Here is a 12,174-nt window from a genome sequence, read left to right as displayed (position 1 = left end):
CATTTTTGAGACGTTTGTATTGCTTTTTGTTTGCTTCATTTACTGCATTTTTATATTTTCCCTTTCATCAATTAAATTCAATATTTCTTCTGTTACCCAAGGATTTCTACTAGCCCTCGTCTTTTTACCTACTTGATCCTCTGCTGCCTTCACTACTTCATCCCTCAAAGCTACCCATTCTTCTTCTACTGTATTTCTTTCCCCCATTCCTGTCAATTGTTCCCTTATGCTCTCCCTGAAACTCTGTACAATCTCTGGTTCTTTCAGTTTATCCAGGTCCCATCTCTTTAAATTCCCACCTCTTTGCAGTTTCTTCAGTTTTAATCTACAGGTCATAACCAATAGATTGTGGTCACCTGGAAATGTCTTACAATTTAAAACCTGGTTCCTAAATATCTGTCTTACCATTATATTATCTATCTGATACCTTTTAGTATCTCCAGGGTTCTTTCATGTATACAACCTTCTGTCATGATTCTTAAACCAAGTGTTAGCTATGATTAAGTTGTGCTCTGCGCAAAATTCTACCAGGCGGCTTCCTCTTTCATTTCTTAGCCCCAATCCATATTCACCTACTACGTTTCCTTCTCTCCCTTTTCCTACTACCGAATTCCAGTCACCCATGACTATTAAATTTTCGTCACCCTTCACTATCTGAATAATTTCTTTTATTTCATCATACATTTCTTCAATTTCTTCGTCATCTGCAGAGCTAGTTGGCATATAAACTTGTACTACTGTAGTAGGTGTGGGCTTCGTATCTATCTTGGCCACAATAATGCGTTCACTATGCTGTTTGCAGTAGCTTACCCACATTCCTATTTTCCTATTCATTATTAAACCTACTCCTGCATTACCCCTATTTGATTTTGTGTTTATAACCCTGTAGTCACCTGACCAGAAGTCTAGTTCCTCCTGCCACCGAACTTCACTGATTCCCACTATATCTAACTTTAACCTATCCATTTCCCTTTTTAAATTTTCTAACCTACCTGCCCGATTAAGTGATTTGACATTCCATGCTCCGATCCGTAGAACGCCAGTTTTCTTTCTCCTGATAACGACATCCTCCTGAGTAGTCCCCGCCCGGAGATTCGAATGGGGGACTATTTTACCTCCGGAATATTTTACCCAAGAGGACGCCATCATCATTTAACAATACAGTAAAGCTGCATGCCCTCGGGAAAAATTACGGCTATAGTTTCCCCTTGCTTTCAGCCGTTCGCAGTACCAGCACAGCAAGGCCGTTTTGGTTAGTGTTACAAGGCCAGATCAGTCAATCATCCAGACTGTTGCCCGTGCAACTACTGAAAAGGCTGCTGCCCCTCTTCAGGAACCACACGTTTGTCTGGCCTCTCAACAGATACCCCTCCGTTGTGGTTGCACCTATGGTACGGCTATCTGTATCGCTGAGGAACGCAAGCCTCCCCACCAACGGCAAGGTCCATGGTTCATGGGGGGAGGAATTATGTGATGCATAATTCTGAAATTTGGCTCAAAGGTGCCTACAATCTCCCTCTGTTATGGTTCAAAAGTGTCACCCTGTGCCATCACTGGGCTTGACGACACTTCAAACAGCAAGATGTCTACACTTGCAAAAGAAAAGCCCAAAGCTCTGAAGTTCATGTGAAGTGAAAAATAATGATATCCCAGTGGCACCAAATTTCACCAGTTCTGCCCAGTGTTGCTATCAACGTGTCTGATGATGGGAACGTTGTCAAGCCGGCCGGTGCGGCCGAATGATTCTAAGTGCTTCAGTCTGGAACCGCGTGACTGCTATGGTTGCAGGTTTGAATCCTGCCTCGGGCATGGATGTGTGTGATGTCCTTAGGTTAGTTAGGTTTAAGTAGTTCTAAGTTCTATGGGACTGATGACCTCAGATGTTCAGAGCCATTTGAACCATTTGAACATTGTCACACTCTATCTTAGCCACATATAACCTCTTCTTTTAATGCTGCTGTGACGGAGATCAGAACTGTGATTCCCAGCATCGAAATAATGCAGTTTTCTTATGTGTGGTTGAGGAAAACATTTCAGACACACAACCACTTGGAATCGACATGAAATGGCATTGGAAAGTGGCATAAAGTGAGTCACTGATACCATCCGTTTCCTTGGGAAGTTTCTCACACGTTTTGCTGTGGAAAACAACTGTTTGCAATGCAGTGAGAAACAGGAAGACAATCTTGACAATCTTTGATACTGCGGACATCTCACTGACACTTCAACCCTCCTCTGAGGACAGCATTGGTTAGCAATCCTATTGAATGTGATCTCACCTCTTTGGACTACAGTACAACAATAATGTTTTCTCTGGTGTGTAGTGTAGAATGGTAAGGGACTATTCAAAACCATGCAATGAAATTTGAGCATGATTTGAAGCAGCAAGGGGTCTTATGCTTTTTCGGTGGTCCTGTTTCACGGCCTCCTGTGGCACGATCATGGAGGGGTGTGACATTGACACATGTGTGAATAAAATAGAAAAGGGTCCCTCTAAGATCCCCAGTTCAACAATGACCTCAGTGGCACCTTTTCCATTTATTGGAATTTTAAAAATGTGCCATTACAGAGAAAACCTTCAAAGAGTGCTAGGTGCCTCCCTGTAGGCAACCAATTGATGCAGTTCCGGTGCCAGTTGCTTTCAAGAAACATGCGCATTATGTCATAAGTTAGAAATTCCAAAAACTATCTTACGGCTATAGGGAATGTAGTGAAACAAGAGACAGGACAACAGGCCAAAAAATAGGATAACATTATTTTTGAAGTAAATGGAGTGGCTATAAATGACCAGTCACAAGTAGTTGACATGTTCAATAATGATTTCCTAAATGTATTGAAAATATTGGAACAGACAATTTAAGAGGAAAAATCACAGCATTGTTGAACAATTTTCATAAAATTTGGTTTTATGAATCACCTACTTCTCACTTTGAAATAAAGGGAATTATGTATTCTCTCAAAAATAAAATCTTATCTGGATTTGATGGTTTTTCCAACAGAGTTTAAAGGTTTGCTCCCATATAAAAAGTCCTCTATCATCTGAAATATGGAATGGATCACTAACTGAAGGAATTTTTCTAGAGGGTTTGAAATATGCTGTAGTTAAACTCCTCTCTAAGAAAGATGTTAAGAGAGATGTCAATAGCTATCAGCCTGTTTCATTACTGACATCATTTTCAGTAATTTTTGAGGTGGTGATGGATTATAGAATAGTATCTCAACTGAACTGTAATAATATCCCCAGTAAATCACAGTTTGGATTTCACAAGAGAGTGCCATTTACTTGTTCATTCAACAAATTTTACAAGCATTAAATAATGAAATAACAGTAGTTGATAATTTCTAGAACCTGTCTAAGGCATTTGTTTGAGTGAATCACAATATTCTCATAGATAAACTGAGCTTTTATGCAATTCATGGTGTAGCTAACCAATGAATAATGTCATATATCACCAAAAAATGTAGGAAGTTGTGATCACATACTGAATTCTCCAAGGCTCTATCTTAGGTCTTCCATTGTTTCTCATACTGGTAAACCGTCTTCCATCTAATAAACAAGAAGTAATATTAGTTCTGTTTGTGGGTGACACTAATATTGTAATCAATACAAGCAGCAACAGAAGAAATGGTAAACAATAGTTTTCTATGAATGTTCTCATTCTCAATTTCAAAAAGACATTTCATGTTTAATTCTGTACGAGAAAATAATTAATTGGGTCAAAACCTCAAAATTATTAGGTGTCGATATAGATGAGAATTTAAACTGGAAAAAGCAAGTTTTGGAACAACTTAAACAACTTAGTTCAGCCACATTTGCATTTAGAGTCATTGTAGATCTTGGGGAAAGACAAATTAGTAAGTTAACATATTTTGCATATTTTCATTCAGTAATGCCTTATGGAATAATGCCCTGGGGTGACTCACTTGTAGAAAGAAATTCTTCATTGCTCAGTAATATACTGTAAGAATAATATGTGGTGCTCACTAGTAATTATGTAATCATATGTTTAAGGACTTGGGCATTTTGACTAGTGCTTGAGTGTAAGTTTATTCTGTCACAAAGTTGTAAATGATACACTGCATTTCAGAAGGAACAGTAATGTATATCATTACAATAGCAGAAGGAAAAATGATACTCATTGCTCCACATAACAGTTGTCTTTAGCACTAAAAGGAATGCTGAAGGCTGCAATCAAAATATTTTTTATCACTTACCCAGCGATATAAAATGTCTGATAAATTGCAGAGTAAATTTTGAAAAGAAACTAAAAAGTTTCTTTGAGAACTCCTGTTCTGTAGAAGAATTTCTGTTACTGTAATGCGTAAAAGGTGTTGGGCAGGAATTACTAACTCACATAAGTATATTTAAAAAAGAAATTAGGGAACAGTATTTTTTATAAATGGTCAGCATGTAGCCATATTTACAAATTAATTTATACATGTGATATGGATGTAAAATGACATGTTCCACATCATTATGATTTATCATGCAAATGGAACTTGAATCTAACTAAATAATTCTCTCTAAATTGGTGCTTGATTTGGCTATCTTTTTCTTGTAAATAAATGTGCTTCGGTGTCTGTGTTGCTTTCTTCAGTGTTGTGCTGTATGCCTTGTAAAGAGCTGCATTATAAACTGATGTAGTTTCTTTTCTATCCTACAAGACATCTTCATTTCCTGAATAATCCTTGGAGGTTTGTTTGTAGACTTTGTTTAATCAAATTTACTCCGTGAGAAAATAGTTTTCAAATAAAATGAAGATTTTTTTCTTTTGTATCATGAGCACTATATACATCAACCTAGCCTATCTCTTTGGATAGATGACTAAACTACTCAATTTTTGGCTTATTAACTCTCCATTCAAACTTGGATTTAGTAGAGTTGTATCCTGATTAGCATTTAACATAAGTTGCATGTCATGGTCTGAGAGCTCATTGACTGTTGGTTTTCTAACATGGTAGATCTGTCTATAAATATATTATTAGTGAATGTGTCTGAGCAATTATCTACCCTAGATGGAAAGTTTGCAATAGGAAATATGTGAGTGGCATTTGTTAGTCTAATGTCTGTATCTGTTTATCAGAAGCTGAGCTGTTGCTAGTGACAGTCAGTACAGTAACTGAATCATTGTGTAATTTAACACCAAGTCAACTATGTAAGATGCCACAAAGCAGTGGTGTTTATGCATATATCCATGATTAATGACTTCTTGTAGATAGATTTTGTGTGCTTGTTGGCCTCTGTAAGTTATTGCTTCATTGTGCATCATTTTGTTGTTTATAAAGTGTCTAACTACAAGCAACAAACAAAAAACTTTATCACATGCTGTAAAATTGAAACTGACTGAAAAACGCAATTGATAGGAAACTTAGGTGATGACCTAAAATTTAATATGGGAAAAAGTTTAAAATACCATAAGTGATAAAGACCAAATCAAATATGATTGTTTAAAAGAAGCAAGAAAAGTAAACAACAACAATGAAGTTTTATGTAGTTTGTTGTTAAATGATCAAATTAATGTAACATTAATGATGGGGTGGCTATTTCAGAGCTAATGACTCAGTTGTTAAACCTCTTTATAAGAAAGGTGACAAGAAAGACTTAAATAATTGTCATCCTGTTTCCTTACTGATGTCTTTCTCTAAAATATTTGAAAAAATAATGTACTCGAGTAGTCTCATATTTCAGTAGAAATAACTTACTTTGTGCATTGTAGTGTGGATTCCAGAAGGGTTGCTCAACTGAGAAGCTATTTATACATTCACTCATCAAATATTACAGTCTTTAAGTAATAAAATATGGCCAGTTGTTATCTTCTGTGATCATTTCAATGTGTTCACCTTGTAAATCATGTAACTGTCTTAAAAAAAGGTACTTTCATGGATTCAATGCCTTTACACACAAACGATATGAATCACACTTAACAAGCAGAATTCAAAAAGTTGTGTTGAATAATTCAGACACTGTTGAAAGGAGACAAAATTTTAGTGACTGCAGAGAAATCGTGGAGTGAGGCCCACAAGGTTCAGTTTTGGGTCCAATTGTGTTATTTATGTAAATGAATGACATTCCATTTAATTCATTAAGCGGAAGTTGCACTTTTGCAGTTGATACTAATGTTATAGTAAATCCCATTAGAGGGAAAGCAACAGAAGAGATTGTTAATGATGCTTTCCAAAAAATCATTAAGTAGTTCCCTGAAAATGAGCTCTACCTAAATTTTGAGATAACATACTATATTCATTGCTGTACAATAACTAGAGAGATATCAATAATTGATGTAGCACCTGAACAGGAGTCAGTAAATAGGGTAGAAGGCTCCAAATTTTTGGATGTACTTATTGATGAAAACTTGAACAGAAAGAAGCTCAAATAATTAAATTAAACTGCTTTTGCTCTTTGTCTAATTGCTAAACTGGGAAACAATGATATTAACCTCCTGGCATATTTTGCATATTTCCATTCAATAATATCTTATGGAATAATTTTCTGTGGTTCTGTGGTAACTTATTACTTACAAAAAAATATTGATTGCAAAAAAGTGAGTAGTGAGATAATATTTGTTGTTCATCTGTGGTCGTCAAGTAGGCACCTCTTCAAGGAGTTGGGCATTTTAACTGCTCCATGACAGTATACATATTTCCTAATTAAAGTTATCATAAATAATCTATCACAATTTCAGAAAAATAATGATGTCCATACTTGCAATGCTAGAGGGAAAAAGACCTTTATTGTACTATTTATTTAAGGTGTCAGTGGCTCAGAAAGGAGTTCAGTATACAGCAAAAAAACTGAGTTCAGTATACAGCAAAAAAACTTCTGATCGTTTGCCCAATACCATATATTGTCTGACAGGTATCAAAGCATGTTTTAAATCTAGCGTAAAATCATTTATCTTGGACTTTTCTTTGTAGTCCATGGATGATTTTTGATTTAGAAACTTGTAGCCTGTTAGAAAATCACTACTGAGTATTAGGACTAAAAATAATATGTTCATTTATGTTAATATTGATCATGTATACATGTCCTGTAAACTGTTCATTCCACATCATTTCGATAAAAGAATAGTTGAAATGATTGACTGAATACCTTACTATCTTATGAACTAACAAACAAACAAATGTTATAGGGGGTTCAGCAGGTAGGAAAAACAAATTAAGAGCATTTTGTGGTGGCTAGTTTCAGTTTGGTGAATGGTAAAATGCCAATTTCAAAACTGTAGAAGATTGGAAAGACAGTTGTCATTGAAAAAACCACCTCCTCGCCCCCCCCCCCCCCCCCCAATTGGGAGCCTGTTGTCAGAGGGAAACTTACTCTGCCCTGATTATTCAGTGATCTTCTTTACTTCAATTGACTGTGGATGCCCCACATGAGGAAGTTGGCAAAGTTGTTGATCTCCTAAAGAAGGCGGTTGTCCTAAGTGTAAAAGAATTAAAAATGAAAACATTGGTGCCTAATGTCTGTAAATAGCTTGAAACCAAGTACCACAAAAAACACCATTTCTTAAACAAAGTTAAAGATACATGGTGGCAGTTGTCAGTGTTCCCACAAATTCTCCTTTCAGACAAACCTAGATGATTTAATGAAATCAGTTAAATGAAAAGGTGGAGGGGGAATTTATAAAATTTTTGTCATATTGCAATCTTCTGTTGTATGAAAATGTTGACGTCTTGAATTTCTGTTGAAAATGAGTAGTTGTTTCTTTTAAGATTAGAGATGGAATTGTAGAAATACCTGTGAAAACTATAAGCATAGTACAGTTAGTCATTATGAAGTTTATTTTTGTGCAGTTTTACTGGTAGTAACTTCAGAAGCGTCTATTGCAGCAAGAATATGCAAGTTTCAAATAGTGGTTGTCTTGTCACAGTGGCTAAAACTAAAATGTTAGCACAGTATCAGAAATGGATTTGTTAAGAGTGTATGACACTAAGTAAAGGCTATCCTCAACAACAAAATCTGGCTGTTATCCAGTCCAGTTTCAATGCCCAGTTGCTCAGTTCTCTGACAGTAGACCCCACTTGCCCCATATTCCCTCTCAAGACACTGGGGTAGATCCACTCATGTCAGCCTTCAGACATATATCTGTAAGCTCACATTGTAGCATACTCACAGCTGTGAAGGTGCATTGGGGCAAGGAGCTGGTGATAAAGACATCTGGCATAGTGAGCCTGTGAATTCCCACTGTGCTTGTGAGACTTGTTGAAACTCGAGCACTGTTTGTCACAGTGCTATGGCAATGAAGAAGGCATACTACAAAATTTCATGGTAGGCATGTACATTCTATACTGGATAGAACCACATTTAGCTGGGGTAGTTCTGGCTGGGATAGTTTCAAGCTTATGTTGTGGCCATCAGTCTGAAGACGTGTGATACAGTTCTCCACATTACTCTTGAGGAAGCATCTTCATCTCCAAATAACTACTACAATATGCAACCATTAGAACTTGCTTACTGTATTCACCTCCTGGTCTCTCTACAAATTTTGCCCCAATTCTATTCATTTCATTCTCATTGGCAATGCAATCTGCCTGTCTAATCTTCAGCAGTTTGCTGTAGCACCAGTGTTCTAAAATATCTATTCCCCTCTTGTCTGAACTGCTTCAGGTTTCATTTCCATACAAGGCTACACTACTCCCAAGTCCCTTCAAGAAAGACTTTCTAACACAAAAATTTATATTCAGTGTTAACAAATTTCTCTTCTTGAGAAACGCCTGTCTTGCCATTGCCAGTGTACATTTTATATCCTCTGTTACTTTCAGTTTCTTATTTCCTAATCTGATTCCTTCAGTATCATTTAATTTAATTCGACTACATCCCATTACCCTTGTTTTCCTTTTGTTGTTGTTCATTTTTTATCTTCCTTTCAAGACACTGTCTATTCCAGCCAAACTGCCCTTGCAAGTCCTTGTCTACCTCTAGCAGAATTACAAAGTCTTTTGCAAACCTCAAAGTATTTATTTCTTCTCCCTGAACTTTATTCACTTCTCTGAACTTTTCTTTGATTTTCTTACTGCTTGCTCAGTGTACTGTGTAAGTTGATAAGAGTTGTGTACAGAATTTTTTATAACTTTTTCTTCTTGCCTTAATCTTGAATTACCGATAAACTCTGCAGCTTTTCATTTTCTGTTGCAGGTTGGAAAGATGTCCTTATTTCTGCTGCTGTTGATTGTGCAAATGAAGACAACACACCATTATGCCGAGAATATGAAATTATGAAATACCCAACTGTAAAGTTTTTTGGTGCTAACACTAAAGCAGGTGACATGGGTACAGAAATCGCAAAAGGAAATTCAGCAGATGAGTTAGTACATAATGCTATTAACATGCTAAAAAAGGAACAAGCTGATGGAAGAGGTTTCAATTGGCCTAACATTACACCATACAGGTAAATTTACTGTCATTACATGGTTCTGCGTGATACCATTTATCTGAGTGATCTCAATAAAACTTTGATTAGTAAAGAAAAATGTCAGTAGGCTAAAAATGTTTTGAGCTTCTACTGCACTGTACTGCGAGATGCACATTTAACGTCTATAGAAGGAACAGTGTGAGATGGTGCAGGTAAGTTCAGGAAGAGCAGATTCCAAATCCCTGTCCAGAAGTCTAAATTAAGATTTCATGTGGTTTCCCAAAATCACTAAGGGCTAATGCCAGGGCAGTTCCTTTGGAAAGGACCCAATCAATCTACCTTCTCATCCTTGTCTTCTCTGGGCCTGTGCTCCATCTTTCATGACAATACCTTTGACAGAATATGAAACCTTTATCTTCCTTTCCTCTCTAAACAAAGAATTAAGAAAAATAAAAATTGACAATGCTATTCCAGCAGTGGAAACTAATTTGCAGGCAAATAGGATACCAAACTGGTTGCCCTTTCAGATCTTGCTCTCAAAGATGTCATTTTTGGTAGCTAATAAAAAAGAGTGATAGAATCATAAATCACCAATCCACTTGGAAGAGCACAAGGATTTGGTGAAACAGGAACGTTTTCTGACATGCTTAGGTGTGAAAACCATGTTGGTTGAATGGTGAGCACAAAATAGAACTTCTGGTTAATAATTGGACTCAAGGTTACTACCTTGTCTGGCTTCATACTACTGAAAATAGAGAGGAAATACTAGTAGTTAGAAACTATATCTTAAGCTGCATTCCAAACAATGCAAGCGTAAAGGTTTGGTGGAGGATGAGAGTGGGAGCAAAGTCATAAACATAAATTTTTAATTTTTTCATTTCACCCTTTTTTGTCATTGCTAGAGTCTGTTGGTATTTTACTGCATTCTGCCATTTTGTGAAATACTGCTATTGATGATTCATTCATTCAGGAAATATGTAGTAACCATCAGAATCCAAATTTTACTATTTCATTTATGTGCTAATTTATGTAACTGATTCAGTGTAAAGGAGACTCATCAGTGTAAATTGTTTCTTTCATCATTGTCATCATTTTTCTGCTGCAGCAGTTGATGTTGCAGATAAGACTTCTACAACTTTTTTTCCCTATGGAGATGTTTTTCATTTAATACATTTTATTCATAATAAGCCCGAGGGGGACCTGCAGGGAACTACCCTTTTCAAATGCCTGCACCTCTTATAATCTTACCCTCCCTCACATGACCAGTAGATTTTCACTGTTCTAAATAATTGATTCGTTTCATAAGCTTTGAAAGGAGTAAGATGGATGAATGAATGAGAGGAGTAAGATTTACAAATAACATTTTTTTACTTATCTTCTTATCTTGTAGTTGGCTCCATTTCATCATGTCTAGGGGTTGGTTCTTAAGGCTGAATTTCTTTTCCTTTTCCTTTTTTTTTAATGACATTATAATGTCTAAGTAAGTCTGCTCTTTTATTTTTATTATGTAACATTTTTCTGTATCACAATGTCTTTACAATTTTCACTTCTATAACCTCACAAATTACATTGTTATTGCTAAACATAACAACACATCTGATTATCACACCGGAGGCATGCCCACTACTCACTTATTTTGTGATACTAACAATATTCCAAAGAGTTTACAAAACAAAAAGTTTGCAAACTTTCTTGACAAAAGAATAATCTTTACCCAGTTATATCATTATTTTGTAAATGAATCCAGAAATAAATTTAATAGTTATCATCAGATTGCATAATTAATAATAGGAATTTTAAGTATGCCAGATATTTCATAATTTCAAATATTTCTAAAAGAAAAGTAATTTTAACTGTACATACAGAGTTAATACGTATTGATTGCAATAAAGTAATTTCTTTTTATACATTTTAGCCTGAAATATACCACATCATATACAAAATCATATGAAATTCTTTTAGTTAAACTGCTGAGTTAATATTAACCTATAAAAGATTCGAAAATATTGTTGGTATCGATTACTTCTGTTGAATAAAGTTAACAGGGTGTCCCTTTACACTGTACAACCACTTCAGTTATGGGTCTCCAAATGCTGTTTTCTAATTCTAGCTGTTGTTGAGTGCTACACTTGCTCTAATTTTGTTTCCTGTTGGCAAAAATGTAGGCCCTTCTTTTCTGTTGCCTGGAGACAGTTCTTATTTTGTTTAGTAATTGTTGTTGATTTTGGTCCATATGTTAGTGGAGGTAGTAGGCATTTTTGTAAAGCTTGAGCTTAGAAATTAGTGGTAATGTTGCAAGCCAAAGTACACTAAACACTCACTAATTTGGTCCTCAGTAGTCCGGCATCTCAGTAATCTGGCCCACATCAAGCCTTTAGTCACTCAAGCGGGTGTTGGATGAAATGCTGTTTATGACATCAAAAAGGAAGGTGATGATATTCAACAGTTGTTGTTGTTATTGTGCTCTTTAGTCCAGAGACTGGTTTGATGCTGCTGTCTGTGCTACTCTATCCTGTACAAGCTTCTTCATCTCCAAGTAACTTACTGCAACCTACATCCTTCTGAATCTGCTTAGTGTATTCATCTCTTGGTCTCCCTCTATGATTTTATCCTCCACACTTCTCTCCAATACTAAACTCTTGATCCCTTGATGCCTCAGAATGCGTCCGACCAACCATGCCCTTCTTTTAGTCAGGTTGTGACACAAATTCCTCTTCTCCCCAGTTCTGTTCAGTACCTCCTGATTAATTATGTGATCTACCCTTCTCATCTTCAGCATTCTTATGTAGCACAACATTTCGAAAGCTTGTATTCTCTTCTTGTC

At 36.1% G+C, this 12,174-nt stretch overlaps 1 protein-coding gene across 1 annotated transcript in view; it reads left to right on the top strand.

Moving 5' to 3' along the window:
• LOC126088524 (sulfhydryl oxidase 1-like) overlaps positions 1 to 12,174 on the top strand; it is a 67,141-nt gene that overhangs the window by 21,440 nt on the left and 33,527 nt on the right. Inside the window, exon 2 of the mRNA XM_049906686.1 lies at positions 9,134 to 9,386. Within this exon, the coding sequence (XP_049762643.1) occupies positions 9,134 to 9,386 (253 nt within the window). The remainder of the gene's footprint in view (positions 1 to 9,133; positions 9,387 to 12,174) is intronic.

This window comes from Schistocerca cancellata, chromosome 1 (assembly GCF_023864275.1).
Source record: "Schistocerca cancellata isolate TAMUIC-IGC-003103 chromosome 1, iqSchCanc2.1, whole genome shotgun sequence".
NCBI lineage: Eukaryota > Metazoa > Arthropoda > Insecta > Orthoptera > Acrididae > Schistocerca > Schistocerca cancellata.
Note: the sequence above shows the minus strand (reverse complement) of the source record. Positions and strands in the feature narration are given on the sequence as shown.